General features: G+C 38.7%; 1 protein-coding gene across 1 annotated transcript; it reads left to right on the top strand.

Annotated features, from left to right (window-relative positions):
• The first annotated feature begins 1,908 nt into the window (after positions 1-1,908).
• On the top strand, positions 1,909-19,271 carry slc5a3b (solute carrier family 5 member 3b). Its single transcript, XM_061879148.1, has 3 exons — positions 1,909-2,018; positions 2,092-2,386; positions 15,013-19,271. Exon 3 carries the CDS (start codon positions 15,253-15,255, stop codon positions 17,371-17,373), a length of 2,121 nt encoding a protein of 706 aa, XP_061735132.1. The 5' UTR covers positions 1,909-2,018; positions 2,092-2,386; positions 15,013-15,252; the 3' UTR covers positions 17,374-19,271.
• Positions 19,272-23,477: the final 4,206 nt, after the last annotated feature.

Genomic DNA, 23,477 nt, shown 5'->3' with positions numbered 1-23,477 from the left:
CCTTAAGTTCAAGGTTAGTGTAAAAAAAAACCCCACTTGCTCTGATATTTGTTATTTGACAGTTCTACAAAGCCATGTTTGTGCAGGTAAGTCTCTTCCTGGGTGATTGTGCAGCTGCTTTGTAAATCTGGAGGCCTTTACATTTTTTTGTCAATAGATGGCACTGCAATGGCAGCGTACATAAGTATTAGTATTTAGTATTTCTCAGAAGCCATATGTTTTGCTATAGATTAAAGTACCAATGATTGTCACACACACACAAATTAACCTCTGCATTTGACCCATCCCCTTGTTCACCCCCTGGGAGGTGAGGGGAGCAGTGAGCAGCAGCGGTGGCCACCCTCTGGAATCCTTTTTGGTGATTTAATTTGTGCCAAGCAGGGAGTGATTCTTTATTTTTCTGCATTTATAGAAGCTCATTTGACATCTGGATAGGTTAGATGCCATCAAATTTGCATTGCCAATATTGTACACACATGCCATTGTAATAAGGGATTCGGTCCCCTCAGAGCCAATGTGTTTATTACAGTGGCAATGAAACAGTGATCATGTGTGTAGTGAACATTGGAAGACATCACTGGTGTTTTTAATCAGCCAAGTCAAAACCACTGGGAGGTGGTGGGAAGAAAAACAATGGTTTTATTGTTACCTCGGCCAAAGAGGCTTGTTTTCCCCTCCTTTCCGTCTCACTGTTGCTCTCTTACCTAAAAGGATACTGAACAGGCCTTGGTGAACACATGCACTTGCATTTTTGTGTCAATACACTTCCAACTTTACTCCTTCCTCGATAGATGGCTGTTTTTTTGCGTGGATGTAACACGTGCCGCAAGTTTAGTGGACATTTTTGTGACCGTTATATGCCCACAAATTGTCTGCCTCGTAAATGGTGCTCACTTGGCGCCAAATATAATGCGCAAAATTAACCACATTCAGCTGACTATTGTAAAAACACAAAAGGAACCGGATCACGTGAGCATGAATAATTATAATAAATATCTGGTGAACTTAGTACAATACCAACAACCCTGTTCCCTGTTGAATTGTTAATGCATCCAGGAAACGAAGCTATTATTTTTTTGTGGCAATACTTGGCTTTTTTTTTTCATACTGCAATGTATGCAGTCGGGCATCTTCCTTCCTGTTTTCTCACCGGCATCGGATACGTCGCGCAAGGCTCGCCGGGAAATGTAGTCGTCGGCGAAATGGAAATTTCCGACGTATCGCACCAGCGGAGTGAGTGGAAATTTACTCAGCTTCCCTCCCCCTGTAAAATGCAGAGCTCTGTCTGCCTTGCAGGATGTTTTGATGAAAGTCAACCGTTTTGTTACCCTTGTTATCTCCTACTGACTGCTCTACTTTTTCTTTTTTTTTTAATCATTCAAGAAGTATGTGAAGATAGTGGCTGTCCTGTTGCCCTTGAAAAACAACCAATCCGTAACATCAGTATGTTAACTTCATAAAATATATTGGAATTTTCCACTGTTTTGAGTATGAATAACAGAGTTATGTTGCAACCACATAGGATGATGACACAATACATTTAGAAAAGGTAAATGTGGGGCATTAAATACATTTGAATTTTTCCTAAAGGTTTTGTTGCAAATTGAACGTGTTATTTCAAGAAACTTCTAGATGTGCACGTCACCTTCAATCAATCAGATTAGTTTTCTCTAATCAGTCCATGTAGGGAGAGTGTCTGGTACTTTCCATGACTTGCAGCAGCTCAAACTTTTAATCCTCTACCTGGCCGCTTTGTGCTGTACCACTCGTCACTTTTACTGCCTTTTATATGTTGAGAAATGCTTAAATCAATAAATTCCACTGACATTATTAGATTAATCAGCAACAGTTTTGTAATATTCCTCATCATATTTCCTTTGAATTAATTTGTTGTATAGACAAAATTCCTCTTTCATTATCAGAAAACAAGGGAGCATCCATAAAAGGTGGGTGTGTCCCCCAGAGAGGAGCGGTTCGCTGTATTTACTTATTTCCTTGTGCACACAAAGAATAAGAAGGTAAGAACATGCCTTAAGTTTATATGCAACTCAAATGTCTTGCTAAAATTGTATCTTTTTTTTTAATGTGCAGCCAATCGCGTCACGAGTGAGCCACACGTGTGGGGCGTGGCCTAGCCTCGGTCTAGTAAAGTATAAGGAGAAGAGGCGGCTTGGCATCACCATTAACACCATTCAAATCGCCGTTATCAGACGCCGCATCCTTGTTTTCGTTTTGAATTTTCTCAAAGAAGGACGTTTCTTTTGTCTTCCTTTCCACAGGAGAGGTGCACTGGTTTGCTGGAAGGAGCGCTGCTTTCTTCCTCATCATTCCTCCACGGGGGCGTGTTTGCTTGTCGCCTTTAGCATCCCGACAGCTAGCTTAAAAGGTAATAAATGTTTTTATTTCTCGGTTCCCAACTGCTGTAGCATTTTATTTCCCTCCGAATTAATGTGTTTTTATTAAATGTGTTTAAAAAAAAAAAAGAAAAAAAAAAAAAAGGTGCAATGTCGTCCAACGTATATAGCGGTCATTTCCTGGTCGAAAGTGACACTCGCATGTAAATTTTTTTTGGTAAGTCTTATTTACTCGCCAAAAAATGTCACAATGCGCATGTACAGTAATAATTAAGTATATATCATAAAATGACTTTATAGGGGTTTTAATATTGGCGCACACGTGAGGTGCGCGTGGACGAATGTTGTAGAATGTTCTAGAACATTCTCGGTGTCTAAATAGGTGAGCCGCTGTGCGCCGACTCCGTGTGATTTAAGTCAGTCAGTCAGTTGGCCAGTCAGGCGTCGTGCGATGCATTAAAGCGGCCATTGTTCAACGCAGCAAAGAGGTTGCCTTGCAACCTGCAACACACTCTCCATGTCGGCAGCCTCATTATTCCAAGCAACGGGGACAACAAGTGGAGTGTGGAAGGGTTCTCCAAAAACCCCCTTGAGTGATGTCAAAGCAGACTTCTAGAAATAGTGAATATATACAGGACTGTCTCAGAAAATTAGAATATTGTGATATTGGGACGGCGTGGCGCAGTGGGGAGAGTGGCCGTGCGCAACCCGAGGGTCCCTGGTTCAAATCCCCACCTAGTACCAACCTCGTCACGTCCGTTGTGTCCTGAGCAAGACACTTCACCCTTGCTCCTGATGGGTGCTGGTTGGCGCCTTGCATGGCAGCTCCCTCCATCAGTGTGTGAATGTGTGTGTGAATGGGTAAATGTGGAAGTAGTGTCAAAGCGCTTTGAGTACCTTGAAGGTAGAAAAGCGCTATACAAGTACAACCCATTTATCATTTATAAAGACAGAATTTCTAGACACAGTCAAGGCGTTGAGGGGTTCCGGTTTGGTGACCGCAGGATTAGGTCTCTGCTTTTTGCAGATGATGTGGTCCTGATGGCTTCATCTGACCGGGATCTTCAGCGCTCACTGGATCGGTTTGCAGCCGAGTGTGAATCGACCGGAATGAGAATCAGCACCTCCCAAGTCCGAATCCATGGTTCTCGAATGGAAAAGGGTGGAATGCCATCTCCGGGTTGGGGAGGAGACCCAAGTGGAGGAGTTCAAGTACCTAGGAGTCTTGTTCACGAGTGAGGGAAGAGTGGATCATGAGATCGACAGGCGGATCGGTGCGGCATCTTCAGTAATGCGGACATTGTGCCGATCCGTTGTGGTGAAGAAGGAGCTGAGCCGGAAGGCAAAGCTCTCAATTTACCGGTTGATCTACATTCCCATTTGGGTCATGACCGAAAGGATAAGATCACGGGTACAAGCGGCCGAAATGAGTTTCCTCCGCCGTGTGGCGGGGCTCTCCCTTTAGAAATAGGGTGAGAAGCTCTGCCATCCGGGAGGAACTCAAAGTAAAGCCGCTGCTCCTTCACATCGAGAGGAGCCAGATGAGGTGGTTCGGGCATCTGATCAGGATGCCACCCAAACGCCTCCCTAGGGAGGTGTTTAGGGAACGTCCAACCGGTAGGAGGCCACGGGGAAGACCCAGGACACGTTGGGAAGACTATGTCTCCCGGCTGGCCTGGGAACGCCTCGGGATCCCCCGGGAAGAGTTTGACGAAGTGGCTGGGGAGAGGGAAGTCTGAGTTTCCCTGCTTAGGCTGTTGCCCCTGTGACCCGACCTCGGATAAGCGGAAGAAGATGGATGGATGGATGATAAAGTCCTTTATTTTCTAAACATGAAAGTGAAGTGAATTATATTTATATAGCGCTTTACATAGTGAAACCCAATATCTAAGTTACATTTAAACCAGTGTGGGTGACACTGGGAGCAGGTGGGTAAAGTGTCTTGCCCAAGGACACAACGGCAGTGACTAGGATGGCGGAAGCGGGAATTGAACCTGCAACCCTCAAATTGCTGGCACGGCCGCTCTACCAACCGAGCTATACCGCCCCCTACATTATAACCTGCTACTAAAGAATGTACAACAAATATTCTCAACCAAAGAGGAGAAATATAACCTTAGAGGAAAATCGAATTTAAAACATTTGTATGCACGTACAACACTTAAAACCTTTAGCATATCATTATGTGGAATTAAATTATGGAATGTATTAAGTAATGAAGTTAAACATGTATTAAGTAATGAAGTTAAACATTGTACTGATATGATCCAGTTTAAAAGGCTGTTCAAATTAATAGTGCTTACAAAGTACAAAGAAGAAGAATTATGAGAAACACTTTCAACCTTATTGAAAATAAGAGTGTTCATCTCAGTATGTTAATAATGACCGAATTAATTAATTAAATATTACAAAACTGTTGTATTACTCATTCACGGATGTCATTTTACTATAAAAAAGGTCAGTAAATGAATTTATATATTTGTAAACGCTCTGACGTGGGAAAGGGGTAGTAGGATTGAATAAGCTTTCTTCTTCCTACTCCTTTTCGGACATGATGTGATGTAAAATGATATGAAATTGTCTGATGTATTATGTTGTAAGTATGTTTATGTTCGAAATAAACTAAAAAAGAAAGAAGAATTTATAAATAAATCACCAAAATGATTCCCGAGCGCGGCCACTGCTGCTGCTCACAGCTCCCCTCCCCTCCCCTCCCAGGGTGCTGGAACAAGGGGATGGGTCAAATGCAGAGGGTAATTTCACCACACCCAGTGTGTGTGTGACTATCAGTGGTACTTTACTAAAATTTATACAATTGCAATAGGCAACAAAAAAGACAACAAAGAAACCACTTGACGGTTTAGTCTTTCTTTTTTCAAATTGGGGCAAAAAATGCATTTCAAGATGGTCAATATTTATTGAAGTACAATATTTACACATGCCAATGCTCTGTTCATTAAATTAAATACATTAAAACTGCACGATCTTGTTGACCTCAATACTACTATTGTGGCTTACAAAGCTCATAACCACGTGCTGCCAAGGTGTCTACAGGTGAGGTTCAAACCGAGAGAGAATCCCTATGACCTCAGAGGTTCAGCTTTCTTTCAGAAAGCAAAAATTAGAACGAGCTTAAAAAGTAGATGTGTTTGTTAGAGGAGTTCAACTGTGGAACAGCTTGGATGATTCCTTAAAATGTTCCAGTTCCATTCATACATTTAAAAAACACTTGAAGACCATTGTCTTGAAAAATTATATCACTCTTGAATCAACATTGTGATTAATGTTAATTAAAAACTAAACGTGGGATATAAATAATAATGGAAGTATAATTGTTTGTCTATATAGTATATAATTGGTGCAAAGGTTTAGTACGTGTGCAAGGATATTTCACATGCCTTTCCTGTGTATATAATTGAACTACGTTCATCTTGTGTATAATGTGTATTCACAATATGTTGTGCAAAGGACATTTCAATATTTTTCAGAAGTTTATATTTATTTTGTACTTGACATTGCTTATAGGGTTAGGCGCAATAAGTTTTCAACTTCAGCCTAAACCCTTTCGCTCTGCAACATTTTTTTTTTTTCATTTTTTGTATGTATAACTGTTTGTTGACCGAAGAACAATAAACTTGAGACTAAACTAAACAAAAGTCCATTTAATTATATTTGTTTACCTATTTAGGATAATTATGTTATTGACCTTCCAATTGCAATGGATAAAAATACTACAGGAATGAAATATGTTTATTACGCTTGAAAGGGTTGCTTGCATATGTTAGGAATAAATTAGTGCTTAGTTAGGCCACAGTTAATGTAAATGTTTCAACTATTCAATATTATTATGGTCAAATGCTTACAATTTTGTCCATACAGGCAATTGACCCGGGGTAGGGAACCTGTGGCTCTTTTGATGACTGCATCTGACTATCAGATTAATCTCACCTGACATTGCTTAACACAATAAGTAATTAATAATTCCGCTGGTAATCGTAGAAAATATAAAACATTCTCATGCATTTTAATCCATCCATCCGTTTTCTACCGCACCTGTTCTAGAAGTCGCATTAATGGTAAGAAGTATTTTATTTATTATTGGTTAGCTTCAGAATAACGTTATTATTAAAAATAATAAGAGACTTATTATACTCTAAAAATGATGGTCTTACTTAAAATGCACGCATTTAGTTGTATTCAGTGTTAAAACATTTTATGTGGCTCTCACAGAAATACATTTTTAAATATTTGGCTTTCATGACTCTCTCAGCCAAAAAGGTTCCCGACCTCTGCTTTCGACCATATAATAACGATTGTCAGTAGTACATGGGCTTTCAAATTTTTTAAAGTTGCATTATTAAGGCATTAAAAAGCATTAAATTATATATTTTAATACCTGCAGAAACCCTGGTTTAGAACAGAGATTCTTAACCTTTTTGATAAAATATTTACACTAAATTAGTAATCTTACTCTTGATTTTATTCATATTCAATAAAAAAATCTGACTTACTCTCATTTTAACAGGATAAACCTTGTCAAGGGATATGTTCATCCCAAAGGTTATTCCCAAAGCTTTGATCTGGTTGATTATAAAAACTAAATACTAATCAAATGTACTACAAAAGAAATGTTTTAAAAATTGCATACATGTGTGCAGTGCTAAATAAAGTACCAATGATTGTCAAACACACACCTTATTGCTTTTTTTTATCTTTTATCCTGCACTACCATGAGCTTATGCAATGAAATTTGGTTCTAATCTGTGCTGTAAAGTTAAAATTTGAATGACAATAAAAAGGAAGTCTAAGTCTGAGGTGTGGCAAAATTATTCTCTGCATTTGACCCATCATCCTTGATCACCCTCTGGGAGTTGAGGGGAGCAGTGGGCAGCAGCGGTGGCTGCGCCCGGGAATCTTTTTGGTGGTTTAACCCCCAATTCCAACCCTTGATGCTGAGTGCCAAGCAGGGAAGCAATGGGCCCCATTTTTATAGTCTTTGGTATGACTCGGCAGGGGTTTGAACTCACAACCTACCTATCTCAGGGCGGACACTCTAACCACTAGGCCACTGAGTAGGTGCATGGTGTTGGTCGCTACATCTGTAAGTGCAAGTTAAAACTCAACTATGCAAAGCCAAACCCATCTAAGATGGACTGATGCAAAGTGGAAAAGTGTCCTGTGGTCACAAAAAACATTCATGAAGTTTGGTTCTTTTATGAATTTATTATGGTGCTACTGAAAATGTGACCAAATCTGCTGGGTCAAAAGTATACATACAACAATGTTAAATTTGGTTACATGTCCCTTGGCAGGTTCACTGCAATAAGGCGCTTTTGGTAGCCATCCACAAGCTTCTCTTTGAATTTTTGACCACTCCTCTTGACAAAATTGGTGCAGTTCAGCTAAATGTGTTGGTTTTCTGACATGGACTTGTTTCTTCAGCATTGTCCACACCTTTGAGTCAGGACTTTGGGAAGGCCATTCTAAAACCTTAATTCTAGCCTGATTTAGCTATTCCTTTACTACTTTTGACTTGTGTTTGGGGCCATTGTCCTGTTGGAACACCCAACTGCGCCCAAGATCCAACCTCCGGGCTGATGATTTTAGGTTGTCCTGAAAAATTTGGAGGTAATCCTCCTTTTTCAGTGTCCCATTTGCTTTCTGTAAAGCACAAGTTCAATTGGCAGCAAAACAGGCCTAGAGCATAAAACCACCACCACCACCATATTTTCTCCTCCAAGCATATTGCTGGGCATTGTGGCCAAACAGCTCAATTTTGGTTTCATTTGACCCCAGAACTTTCCTCCAGAAGGTTTTATCTTTGTCCATGTGTTGTCAGATGAAACACAAATCGAGCTGTTTGACCACAATACCCAGCAATATGTTTGGAGGAGAAAAGGTGAGGCCTTTAATCCCAGGAACACCAGGCCTACCGTCAAACATGGTGATGTTAGTATTATGCTCTGTGCCTGTTTTTCTGCCAATGGAACTGGTGCTTTACATAGAGTATATGGAAGATTACCTCCAAATTCTTCAGGACAACCTAAAATCATCAGCCCATAGGTTGGATCTTGGGCGCAGTTGGGTGTTCCAACAGGTCAGTAACCCCAAACACATGTCAAAAGTGGTAAAGGATTGCTAAATCGGGCTAAAATTAAGGTTTTAGAATGGCATTCCCAAAGTCCTGACTTTAACCCCTTTGAGAACATGCTGACAATGCTGAAGAAACAAGTCCATGTCAGAAAACCAACAAAGTTAGCTGAACTGCACCAATTTTGTCAAGAAGAGTGGTCAAAAATTTAACCAGAAGCATGTGGATGGCTGTCATAAGCGTCTTATTGCAGTCAAACTTGCCAAGGGACATGTAACCAAATATTAAAATTGCTGTATGTATACTTTTGACCCAGCATATTTAGTCACATTTTCAGTAGACTTATAAAAAATTCATAAAAGAACCAAACTCCATGAATGTTTTTTTTGTGACCAACAATTATGTGCTCCAATCACTCTATCACAAAAAACTAAGAGTTGTAGAAATTATTGGAAACTCATGACAGCCATGACATTATGTTCTTTACAAGTGTATGTAAACTTTTTTTTACCACGACTGTACATCAATTCTAACTAAATGACTAATAAATGACAGTAATGTATGTTTCTTAAATGAACTGTCAATAAAATGAAAATACAGCTTTATCACTTTAGTCATGATTTTTATCAGTAAGACGCTTCCCAGACTTCTTATGTTTGTTTGACATTGTCATTACTGCAACAAGTGGTGGAAAAGTGTATTACAACTGAGTGCCTCTGTAAAGCTTAGAAACCTATATTTTTTTGGCGACCCTATGGTTAAAAAGTATTGTTATAGAGGGCTTTTTTGACCTTGTTAGAGATCCTTATAAACAGCAGAGCACTCTTCTCATATGACTGATTTTAGGCTAGCATTCCCTGCAAACGGTTTAAATAAAAAGCAGAATACTCCTGTCATGTAAAGCAGCTCTGTCCAAAATGGAGCTTGTTTTTTTAGTGGCCAGCGGTACATGGCAGAAATACAAATAGTCCTTGTGAAACATGGTAAAAATTGCACAATATAAAGAGGATGATAATATAGATTCTAATGACTAATAATTTAAAAACACGTTTTTTTCATCTTTTTACTACAATTAGAAAATACATAAACATATCAAAGTGGTCCACTGCATTCAGTAAGAGACCCTTGGTGGAAAAAGTATGCCGATTTAGCATCTATAGGAAAAACAGCAGAACACTCCAGTTATATAGATCTCTGACTGGAGTTTTTGAAATATGTCCTGAAAAACAGAAGAAGGTACATCATGTAGCGCAGTGGTCCCCAACCACCGGGTTCGACTGGTACCTGGCCGCAGAATAATTTTTTATAATTTTTTTTATTAAATTACCATAAAAAACGCAAGATACACTTACAATTAGTGCACCAACCCCAAAAAACTCCCTTTTTCATGACACACAGAAAAAAAAATCCCCGCCGGGCCGCGGGACAAATTATCAAACGTTGACCGGTCCGCAGCTACAAAAAGGTTGGGGACCACTGATGTAGCGTATCTTTGACTAGCTTTTTGCAGTAGGTGCTGTCATGTGGAGGAGCTTTGACAATCATAACCATTTTAATTCGGTTTTAATTCATGACTATGATTTTTTTTGAATACTGCATTAGCCATTTGGTGAGTTAAACATTATAAAGTATGTTAATTGAGCATGTGTGTTGTATTATTGTACCAGGATGTCCTTATCTTCAAGAACTTGGTTCATAAACTTACGTGAGCTCACTGGTTTTGGTTTCTTTTTGCAGAAGCAGAACAATAAATAATACCTGGCCCAGGTTCAGTTTCTATCGGAAACACCTTACTCCGTGCATCCTGTAACTCGCAAGATAGGACTAATACTAATTTATTAGTCCGCTTAACTCATGTCAATGTTTTTCTAGTGGGCTGGTGTCAGTAGCTTTCTCTCAAGGTGATTTAGTAAAAAAAAAAGCACAATACAGCTACATTTTCCTTGGTCATTATTCAACAGTCACAATTTGAATTTTAATAATATAAAAATACAAAAATATTCAACTCTAGCCAAAAAATGTTAACATATTTGTAAGTAAAAGCATACCTGAAAAATTGTCTTGTTTTCTACTAATTCGGATGTCTGTGTATTTTGCAAAACATTTGACAAAGTTTCAAAGAAGAAGTATGGGTGCTTTCCTCCTCTCTAAGGTTCTCATAGTCATCATTGTCACCGACGTCCCACTGGGTCATTATTGTCACCAATGTCCCTCTGGGTGTGAGTTTTCCTACCGAGGATGTCGTGGTGGTTTGTGCAGCCCTTTGAGACACTAGTGATTTAGGGCTATATAAGTAAACATTGATTGATTGATGATTGATATGGTTATTAAATAACAAGAAAATACTTTTTCCCCATTTATAGTAGTGCATGATTTTTATTGTTCACAATCCTTTACTAAATTTCAGCGGACCAAGGCTCCTTTATTATTTTGGTGTTGACACACATTTTGAAATTGTACAAAAAAAGTAAGCTCTTTTATTGTTGCCAAAAAAGTTTCCCAGTTGTTCAAGTGCATACTTTTTTTTTCCCAAAATCCAAATTTCCAATTTAATTGGTTATTTAATTTTTAACGATTGTATTTCTTTTGTTTTAAGTCCTACCAATTTTAAGAGAAAACAGGAATTAATACCATGGCTTATTTGAGGTAGCCTGTGTTTGGGGTGGGAAATTTAAAAAAAAAAAAGCCAAAATTTCTTAACTAATTAAATGAGTGTGATATTTCATCCAAAATCTGACTAAATACCTGAAAGAAATTCACTGTGTTGTTCTGGTTTATAGTGTTTGTCAGGACTTTGGTTCAGAAGCTAGCAGGCAGGAAGGATGCACTTGTGGAGCATAGCCTTGATGAGGAGTCACTAAAATAACAACAAAGGCTTCTTTTACAGAGACTGACACAAAGCAGAGGCACTACTATAAGGGAGTGTATGAATTTTGCTGTAAAGCATGTCTACTATGTTCAATGGATGTAACCATGCTGGGTTTTTTTTTTTAAGAGAGACATGGAACTAAAACATACCTCAAATTTAGACTACATTCGACCAAATATGTATGTGTTGTCATTTGGGGAAAACTCAATGTCACAGAATTTCCAGTTTATTTCATAATTTATAACCTTTTGAATATTTATTTAGAGATTTCATCCTCTACTATTTCAAAAAGTTTACTTGAAATAACTTTCTCGCAGACTTTCGAGGAATTGAAGTTGGAGAGCAAAGTTTAAAGTTTCACCATGTCATTTCGGACTGCAGAGTCTTCTTCAGCTGCATTATTTGCGATTGTAATTCAACTCCTTGATTTATTATCTAATGTTATTAATCTTCTTTAAAAAGTTTAGAGCGGTTGTGCTTAGTCTGTATTTTTTTTTGCCTATAAGATTAATCTAGAAAGTCATTGGCTCAAACAATTTAAAACCTAACCCCGTGATTAGCTCACATCTGAATAATGCTGTCGTGTTGCTAATGCTAAACTTCATTGTATGTATTTTTAATTTTTAGACGTGATGTCCATCCAATTTGTATTCACTTCCATTGCATCTGCAAAGTATTCACAGTGCTTTACTTTTTTCCACATATTATGTTAGTCTTATTCCCAAATGAAATACATTAATTTTGGTCCTCAAAATTCTACAGATTTCCTGTAATGACAACGTGAAGAAGGCTTTAATTTTATTTTTATTTTTTTGCAAATTAATTAAAAAAAAAGTATTTATAGCCAGGTGGAAGTGGGTCACTCGCAAAAACAACACCAGTGCTAACGTTTAAAGTTTAAGGCCATTTCCTCATCCATCCATCCATCCATCCATCCATCCATTTTCTACCGCTTATTCCTTTTGGGGTGGTGGGGGGCGCTGGTGCCTATCTCAGCTACAATCGGCGGGAAGGTGGTGTACACCCTTGACAAGTTGCCAACACAGATAGACAACATTCACACTCACATTCACACACTAGGGCCAATTTAGTGTTACCAATCAACCTATCCCCAGGTGCATGTCTTTGGAAGTGGGAGGAAGCCGGAGTACCTGGAGGGAACCCACGCATTCACGGGGAGAACATGCAAACTCCACACAGAAAGATCCCAAGCCCGGGATTGAAACCCAGACGACTCAGGACCTTCGTATTGTGAGGCAGACACACTAACCCAGGGGTGCCCACACTTTTTCTGCAGGCGAGCTACTTTTCAATTGACCAACTCGAGGGGATCTACCTCATTTATATATATCATTTATATTTATTTATTTATGAAAGAGACATTTTTGTAAACAAGTTAAATGTGTTTAATGATAATACAAGCATGTGTAACACATATAGATGTCTTTCTTTCACGAAGACAAGAATATAAGTTGGTGTATTACCTGATTCTGATGACTTGCATTGATTGGAATCAGACAGTAATGATGATAACGCCCACATTTTCAATTGGAGGAGAAAAAAAGTTGTCCTTTCTGTACAATACCACATGAAAGTGGTTGGTTTTTGGCATCTAATTCATCCAGCTTCCATACACTTTACAAGAAAAACATTGGCGGCAAATTCCGTAGCTTGCTTGATTGACATTCACAGCACCCGAGGGTTTTGTGAGATGACGCTGGCTGCTGCCAGTTCATTATTTTGAAAAAATGACAGAGGAAGGCGAGAAACACTTTTTATTTCAACAGACTTTCGCGCCGTCCCTTCCGTCAAAACTCTAAAGGCCGACTGCACATTTCCTATCTTCACAATAAAAGCCCTGCTTCATGCTGCCTGCGCTAACAAAATAAGAGTCTCGGAAAGCTGGCGTGCACAAGTGATGTGCACGCCAGCTTTCTGAGGGATCGCTTGTGCACGCCAGTTTTCCGAGACTCTGTATTTAGTTAGCACAGGCAGCATGAAGCAGGGCTTTTATTGTGAAGATAGGAAATGTGCAGTCGGCCTTTAGAGTTTTGACGGAAGGTACGGCGCGAGAGTCTGTTGAAATAAAAAGTGTTTCTCGCCTTCCTCTCGGTCATATTTTAATAATAATGATCTTGCAGCAGCCAGCGTCATCTCACAAGACCCTCCGGTACCGTGAATGTCATTCAAGTGAAGTCTTGGTGAAGATTGATGATCACTAATTTTTAGGTCTATTTTTTTTTATAAGCCAGGCTCAAGATCGACTGGTAGCTCGCGATCGACGTAATGGGCACCCCTGCACTAACCCCTCTGCCACCGTGAAGCCCATTTCCTCATATTGTTGTCAAAAACATGAATACATTGCTCATTTTGCATTTTTATGGCAGTACACCTTTGCGGAGGCATGATGCGGTCTCAACCTCTGTAAGAGTGTTAGCTTCTACCTGGCTAGCTAGCTAACAAGAGTGAGACAACTATAGTTTTAGCCCAAGTCAGCCAGCTAAACCTTTTAATATAGCATCAATTTGCAACGTTGAAAAAAAAAAGAAAAGAAGCAGTTTAACAAACGCAATACGCACGCACAAACCCACAGAGACCGACAGGCACCATTGCGGGGGTATCATAAGATTAAACACAATCTATTAAATAACCAACATTTTAAGTATTAATCAAAGATAATACATCTACACATGGAGTCTATTAAAATGCTAAATCTGCCAAGAGTTATTCAATAGTCAATATACCAGTGTGCGGTTTTTTTAACACTACAAAATGCTTTTCTTTTTGACGAAGTTAGATTTTGTGTTTTGTTTGTTTTCATTGCTGCTATTTTAACTTTTTTTTTTTTTAAATACCTAAACAAGGTTAATTGTTGTTTTTAACACTTTGCCTTTCCTTTCTTTTAAATGGACAACAATGTAATAGTTAATTATTTTTTAACAGCTGAAAGAGCAGCACAGTTACAGTATAAATCAGTATTTATGAATGAATTAGTCGTCTTTGTTGTTTGTAAACATCTTTCAAAAATAATTTTAGCTGCATTTAGAAGTCGATAGACAAATTAAAAACCATTTAATATGTGTACGCTTTGTTATCTGATCAGTCGACTTGTTGTTAAGATAATTGTTGACCAATTGACTATCAAAATAATTATGTGTTGCAGCCCTAAACCAGAGGGAGTTTGAGAGGTACTGCAAAGAGGAATGGGCAAAACTGCCCAAAGATAGGTGTGCCAAGTTTGTGGCATCGTATTAAAAAATACTTGAGCCTGTAATTGCTGGCAAATGTGCATGCACAAAGCATGGAGCAAAGGCTGTGCATTCTTATGTACAAATGATTAGGTTTTTTAAAAATAAATATGTAACATTACAAAAAACTTTTCACATTGTAGTTCTGACATTGTCTGTAGAATTTTGAGGACAAATATCTATTCAATTTTGGAATAAGGCTGTAACATAACTAAATGTGGAAAAAGTGAAATACTGTGAATACTTTCCGGATGCACTGTAGGATTAAATATATAGGATTAAATAAGATCTGTGTCTTCCTAATCCTTTCAGACATGTTGAATTGTGTAAGTTTAAACGTGATGTTCCCCAATGTAACTTATGTTCAAAACAAAACCATTACTATTTACCCATTTTCACTTAAACAAAATATCTAATGAGGTGTTTTTCTTTGCCTTTGCTGTCTTACAGGAACAAAAACTCTAGACTTTTCTAGACCAGAAGCCCGCAACATCCTATAAAAGTAGAACACCGTGAGTGCCAGTGGATAAGCCCATCTGACGCACTGCTAGTGAATTAAACCTGGCGGTGGATACCACAGCTTCCATCCAGACAGCAAACCAAAGCAGAGCATTTCTAGTATTTTTTGGTTTCATAAGATTACTGAATTTTCACTGATTACTCTAAGAAGTCCTTTTTTTACTTTTGAAAATGAGTCGAATGGAGGCGGCCGATATTGCTGTCGTAGTGCTGTACTTTGTCCTGGTGTTCGTCATCGGCTTCTGCGCCATGTGGAAAGCCAACCGTAGCACCGTCACCGGCTACTTCCTCGCCGGACGCTCAATGTCATGGATAGTGATTGGTGCGTCGCTCTTTGTGAGTAATATCGGCAGCGAACACTTCATCGGACTGGCTGGATCAGGAGCAGCAAGTGGATTTGCAGTGGGAGCATGGGAGTTTAACGCCCTCCTGCTTCTGCAGCTGCTCGGCTGGGTCTTCGTCCCCGTGTACATCAATTCGGGAGTCTTCACTATGCCCGAGTACCTGTCCAAGCGCTACGGCGGAAACCGACTCAAAGTCTATTATGCTTTCTTGTCCTTGCTCCTGTACATTTTCACCAAGCTGTCTGTGGACTTGTATGCCGGCGCACTCTTCATCCAGGAGTCCCTTGGGTGGAACCTTTACGTGGCCATTGTCCTGCTAATTAGTATGACCGCCCTGCTCACTGTCACTGGTGGACTGGTGGCTGTTTTGTACACAGATGCACTTCAGGCAGTGTTGATGATCGGTGGAGCCTTAACATTAACTATCATCAGCCTTGTTAAAGTGGGCGGGCTAGAAGGTGTCAAAACTAAGTACATGGAGGCCATCCCCAATGTTACTGCCATTATGGCCGCAGGGAACTACAGCTATTCTCCCTCCTGTCACATTCATCCCAAACCAAACTCCTTCCGCCTTCTTCGCGGCCCTTTGGATGAAGACAACCCCTGGCCAGGCTTCATCCTAGGCCAAACCCCTGCCTCCATTTGGTACTGGTGTGCTGACCAAGTCATTGTTCAGAGAGTGCTCGCAGCAAAGAACATTGTCCATGCAAAGTGCTCGACACTCATGGCAGGGCTCCTCAAGATCCTTCCCATGTTTGTTATTGTCATCCCGGGCATGATCTCTCGCATCTTGTTTGCAGATGAGATAGCTTGCATCGGGCCAGAGCACTGCATGGCTGTATGCGGCTCTCAGGCCGGCTGCTCCAACATTGCGTACCCTCGTCTGGTCATGGCCGTGATGCCCGTTGGACTCAGGGGTCTGATGATGGCAGTCATGATTGCTGCCCTGATGAGTGATTTGGACTCCATCTTCAACAGTGCAAGCACCATCTTCACTCTGGACATTTACCAGACGGTTCGGAAGAAGGCATCCCAACGCGAGCTGCTCTTTGTGGGCCGCTTGTTTGTGGTGGCCATGGTGATCATCAGTATCGCTTGGGTTCCTGTCGTCATTGAGATGCAAGGTGGTCAGACATATCTCTACATCCAGGAGGTTGCTGGCTACCTCACGCCGCCAATCGCTGCCCTGTTCCTGCTCGGTGTTTTCTGGAAGCGCTGTAACGAGAAAGGTGCTTTCTGTGGAGGCATGATCGGGTTCACTCTTGGTACCACACGACTCATCTTGGCCTTTATATACCGGCAGCCTCGCTGCGACCAGCCAGATACCAGACCTTCATTCATCGTTAACGTCCACTACATGTATGTGGCGGCCGGTCTCTTCTGGATCTCTGGACTGGTGGCTGTGGTGGTCAGCCTTCTCACGTCTCCACTGGATGAAGAGCAGGTCCGCACCACAACAGTGTGGGGGCTGCGCCACGTAAAAAAGGCGCCCTGTAAGGATAGAGAGCAAATGTGCATGCTTACCGAGAAGAGCCATTGCAATGGCGACGGAAGCCTACACAAAGAATTACCCCCTGACGTTAAAAAGGAGCGATGTCTGGACGGAGCCGATATCAAACTTTTGGTCCCGTCCACGAACCACGATCCGGCAACCCCAAGCGACAGTACGTCTCCTGCCGCTACCCCAGCAGACAGATTCGCCAACATCCGAGATGAAGAACAACATGGCGACGGCAGCAGCGAGACCAGCCGGTGCATTCGTGGACTGGACTGGTTTTGCGGCTACAAGGCACCATCGCAGAACGCTCAGCACAAAATGTCCCAGGAGGACGCTGTGGACGTTGCAGACATTCTGCACGAGTCCCCGCGAGTCAAACTCCTCCTCAACTCGGGCCTACTGTTTGTCTGCTCTGTGGGTATCTTCATGTTTGTCTTTTTCTCGCTGTAGTTTACACTTTGAATCAAATAACTGGTGGAGGTGGGGGGGCTTTTAGGGAAGGAAGGTGGACATGGAGCGAGGGGGGTTATCCTGTTACAAACAGATACATTTATATAGCTTTGAGAAGCTCTGTCTGTAATATTTACAGTTGTCTTATTTAGCTCTTTAACAGAGGTCTAAGCTTATTCTAGTCATTTTTTCTGGAATGATTAAAGCTTCCCCACCAACAAAAATGTATTCCTTTTGAAAACTTTACCTAGCCTGTACGTTTTGTGCAGCGCTCGTTGTTAATCCTGCGCTCTATCTACTGGGATTTCTAGAAGTGAATTTTAATATTTGCCTTACTAGACATATGCACTTGTGTTTTTATTCATTGTTGTATTGTGTGAAAAAGTCCTGTGATTTATTTGTTATTTCTGGGTTGACAATGATTGCAAGCTTCGTTGCTGCTGTAGCATTCGTGTGTCTCTAGAAAGAGTATTGTCGGGGTGTCACGGTACATGAATTTGTAATCAAATTTTCCAATATGGTACAGAAGTTTACCCAGAGCACAGACAATTTTCAATAGGGGTAGAATTAAATCAGCTTTGCTTCTTCCCCCTTGTCATACATGTTGAATTGTGCAAGTTTAAACGTGCTGTACTTGCTTTTGTCAAGAATTTGCTCAATAAATGAAACCATTCCCGTTAAAGTTGTCTCGACAACAACCAAGCAGTTATGTTATTTTCTTAACTCTATCAAAAATGATCCAAACCGATTTATGTACCGAACTGTGACAGCGTCCCGTTAGACCCATTAAAGTTGTTTACACACAAACGAAGCAATTATTAAATTTTCTTAACTGTACCAAATACAATCCAAACCAATTTATGTACCCAACTGTGACAGGGTCCTGTTACACACTGAATTGTTAATCCATCAAAGTTCTCAAGCTTGTGCTGCTTAGCTCTTATATTAGTAGAAGTGAGTCCTTTGATGTTATTTCACTAAGAAATCCCGACCAAACTTCTTCTGTTTGGGAGACCATTATGTTTTTAGTCATTACGTAGTGTGATCCATATAGCATTTTCATGTCATTTTTTGGGGGGGGGGGGACATTTTTCCCTTTTTAAAAATGGAAAGAAGCACAATACTCAAATTTAATGAATTAAGCTTATATCATATGGTACTTTAACCATTTTAATGTTTGTGTTTAAGGTTGTATTATAATTTTTTTTGCCTTTGTGTTACATTTGAAAACCAACAAAAGCGTTTTTTAATGCACTACTATAGCATCTTTCATCAACAAATTTATCAATACTCATGATTTTGTAGCCATCTATAATTCAGAAATATGAATCTGTTGCAGTTTGGATTTTTTATTTATGTTCGCTACTTAATTCCTGGCTCTTACCATAGCAAGTGTATCTATTTTGTCCACATGTACTTTGAACGCACTAGGGCGCTCCAGTATCATTCAAAGTACATCTTTTATACCACCTTTCACTAAATGTGTCCTAGTGTGGCTTGCTAGACTCAAACAATCGATGTAGGTTACTCTAAAGACTTGTGCTGTGACATTTCATTGAAAGCCATTCGTTTAAATCCAACTTTTTCAGGTTATGGGTTCTAATTTCCTTGCCTATTATTTATCATGAACGCACTAACAAGCTGTATCGGACCAGGTTCATTGTTTCCACATGCTAACAAAAAACAAAAGTAAAGACTCATGTCATTTTATAACAGTGTTAAACTATTTTTTTCCCAACAGTTAAAGTGTGTGTGTTTATGACGGGAGGATTGATAAAGGATGATTGATATTTTTCTTTGGGAAAGAGCTTTAAAACTTGTCAATATTTTTGGAGAGAGTTGTTATTTTTATGGATTTTATTTGATGACATTTTTAAATAAAGAATCGTGGAAACAAAGGACGTGTGTTGATGTTGTCTGGCTATGATAACAATTGTAGGTCCCATATTATATAAATACATTATATTTTTTTATCTTGCCTATCTTATAAGACAAGAACTGGTAATATGTCTTAATTTTTTTATGCATTCAAATATGTAATATGCAGATAATGCGAATACTCGATTGCGTCCATAAAGCCCTCTGAAAAAAAACATTGAAAAACTGCCAACAATACCCCATATACATGTAGTGACCTAAATATTAACCAAGTATTATTGTTATTATAAGCGGATGCTGCTATATCGACATACGGAGCGGGTGAGCTGCTGCATCGCCTCTGAGTCGGTAAAAGTTAATGCTAATTATAAATCCTGCCTCTCGCCAGGATAGTAGAAGGTTGTGTTCATAAACCGAGAAGTTGGTCAACTTAAACGTTTAAATTATACAAGCACCAGTCTTAATTTTGTTGACTAAAAATGTTCATCTTAGTTATTGAACTGTTTTCCTCATAATAAAACAGAATCACAACAAATGCAAATTTACAAAAAAATGACAAAATTACTTGACAGTTATGTCGACGAATATAAACGTGACGAAAATGTTGACAGACACAAATTCCAATCATATTTAAATTAGTCTTGAAGCAGGTGGTACATATTTTTAATGCTAACTACTTATATTGCTAGCGTACACATACACCTAATCAAATAGTATATAGCTATAATCATATTTTTACATGCTAACTACCATATAGTTATTATACTAAATCATTAAATGGTTAGTTTTAAAGTCACACATATAAAGGGACACACAATAGAGCCCTGACATGAGGGTGCGAGGTATTTGCGAGCGGCAATAATGATCTAGATAAGCCTGCAGAGGAACAGTAACCATGGAAACCGGAGTCAGGGGGAATAAATCCAACCTTAAATTAAGTAAATGCTAGTGCCCTTATCTTGACAATAATAAGCACTCGGCATCATGATTTTTTTGTTCATGCTTTAAGTATAAAATTGTTACTTTAAAAAAGTAGTTTTTATACTTGTGAGTGTTGATGACACAGCTTTGCAACAGTTGATATTCTAGTTTCAAGCATGTTTTACTCAATATAGGTCATAAAATCTCAGCAGCAAGCTGTAATATCTTTTAGGACCAAAACCCTTAAAACAAGTAAAACACTCTTAACATAAATCTGCTTCGTGAGAAGAACAATCTTATCAGACAAAAAAATAAGCAAATATCACCCTTATTTGAGATATTTAATCTTACTTAGATTTCAGTTTTTGCAGTGCAGAAATAAAGATACAATTATTTTTTTTATTTACTTTCCCTAAATATCAAAGTATTATATTTTGTTCCTCCCAGTGCTATTGTTTTTAGTTTTAGTTTGTATCCAATCAGAATTCAGCTATCTTATGTTGCCATGCTGTTCCAAATACTACAATCGTACCCTGGCCTTAATACTGTGATAATATCGTACGGCAAGATTTTGATACATTTGCATACCTATATATATATATATATATATAAAAATATAAAAAATAAATAAAAGATCACAGACTTGCTGACACACAAGGTCACTACCCCATCAGACGGCCGACTTGCAGCACCAAACTGCCACAGTAGATTAGATTAGATTTGATAGTACTTTATTTATTCCTTCAGGAAAATTAAAATTTTCAGCACAATCCCATTCAAGATCAGACAAACATTACAGGGAGACGCGGTAGACGCGGGGACTAGACCCAGCAGGCCCCAACCAAGGCGGGCACCCGGAAGAGATTGACGGTGGGACCCAGGAGCTCTGGATATGCAGCCCGGATGCAGTAGCCTGAGGCGCCGACCCCCGCCTGACAAGTAGGACCCGAGCACCCCCCCCCCCAAAAAAAAATATACATACATGCACACACAAATATACTGTATATCCATACATATATATATATACAGTATATACATACATATACATACATACATATACATGCTCTTTCCCAACTACTTTGGCACATGTTGCAGCCATGAAATTCTAAGTAAATTATTATTTGCAAAAAAAATAAAGCTTATGAGTTTGAGCATCAAATATATTGTCTTTGTAGTGCATTCAACTGAATATGGGTTAAAAAGGATTTGCAAATCATTGTATTTTGTTTATCTTTGCGTCCAACACAATTTCCCAACTCATACGGAAACGGGGTTTGTACATACATATACACATTCATGCACTCACATATGCAGTCATACGTACATACATAGACACATTTACATTTGTGTGTATACATTTACATACCTAATAAAAAGCAATTTTAATCATACAAAAATGCATCCCCGTTGTGGGATAAATTTTGTCTATCCTATCCTAATACGTGGTTTTTAAGTGTCTGTGTTCATGTGGACGTGTCCTAATCTGATGGTTCATATGGTCACATGGGCTGCATGTCACGTGGTACGTCAGTGGTTAAAATCAGCTGTTCACTAAGGGGGGTTTAATGTGTTTGAAATGAGAGGGGGTAGACTGCAAATTACATGATATATATATATATATATATATATATATATATATATATATATATATATATATATATATATACGCATGTATATACGTTTGTATGTATATATATATATATATATATATACACACACACATGCATTTATATACGTTTGTATGTACATATACATATATGTATGTATATATATATACACATATACATATATGCATACATATATATACATATATACACAAATATACAGATATACAAATATACATGCATATATATACATATACAAACATATGTGCCGATATATATGTTTGTATTTATATGTATACACATGTATATACATATATACACATATATACGTACACAGGTATGTATATACATGTACATATATACATATATGTACATACATATATACACAGGTATGTATATACATGTACATATATACATATATATACATACATATATACACAGATATATATATACATATATATACATGCGTGTGTATACACACATACATATACATACATATGTGTACATACATATAATATATATAGATATATGTGTGTGTGTATACATATATATATATATATATATATATATATATATATATATATATATATATATATATATATATATATATATATATATAAATGTATTTAGCCTCTCTGCGACTAAGTTGCCCAGGAAAGTTGTCTACATCCATTCAATCGAAGTCAGAAGTTTTTGCCGACTTTTCAGCCTGCTTTTATTCTTTACTGAAGTGCGCAGTCTTATGGATCATGTGGTCTTGCGCCAAGTCTTGTAAAGCCCGGGCATCTGTTTGTAGACATGCTGAGAATGACTTGTAAATTCAAGCCAGATGAGTTGAGGACTTTCACTGTTTCACAAGAGGCTGATGTTTCACTTTGTTGCCATGTATGCCGGCTGCTGGAAATATTTATTTATTTCATGTTTTACTGTTGCGGTTACATAATAATGCCTGGCAGGGGTTTTATTAATCTGCTCACAATCAGAAGAAGATCGGCTCATGTCAAGCCTTCTTTAGTCGAGGAGCCAAATGCCCCAAAGTCACATTTAGGGTTTCAAGCCATCAACATATATATACATATATATATATATATATATATATATATATATATATATATATATATATATATATATATATATATATATATATATATATATATATATATATATATGTAGGTGTGGGAAAAAAATCACAAGACTACTTCATCTCACTACTTACAGACATCAGTCGTTTACCAAGCAAAGGTAATACGCAAGGACATTAACACATCCGACACGTACGTAGGATTAACCGAAGGAGCGTTCAAAACAAGATGGAATAATCACAACGCCTCCTTTAGAAACCAGACTTTGCAGAATTCTACAGAACTCAGCAAACACATTTGGAACCTCAAAGACAATAATGTTGAATATTCAATAACATGGCAAATTCTTGCATCCAGCACACCTTACAACAGTGGTAATAAAAGATGCAACCTATGCTTAAAAGAGAAACTGTTTATTATATATCATCCAGATTTATCATCCCTCAACAAGCGCAGTGAAATCATTTCAACATGCCGCCACAAACGGAAACACCTCCTAGGTAACACATGAGCCAATCACCACACCCTACGCCTGCTTGTACCCACCCACTCTGTGCCCTATATAAACCATTGTATGTGAATGCTTCCATTAAAATCTCCTGATGATTGAGGGAACCCC

The sequence above is a fragment of the Nerophis ophidion genome, linkage group LG19 (assembly GCF_033978795.1).
Source record: "Nerophis ophidion isolate RoL-2023_Sa linkage group LG19, RoL_Noph_v1.0, whole genome shotgun sequence".
Taxonomy (NCBI): Eukaryota; Metazoa; Chordata; class Actinopteri; order Syngnathiformes; family Syngnathidae; genus Nerophis; species Nerophis ophidion.
The sequence above is the reverse complement of the archived record's forward strand: the minus strand, read 5'-3'. Positions and strand labels throughout refer to the sequence as shown.

Coding starts and splice junctions, on each gene's coding strand:
- slc5a3b (XM_061879148.1), top strand. CDS start 15,253: ATGAGTCGAATGGAGGCGGCCGATATTGCTGTCGTAGTGCTGTACTTT.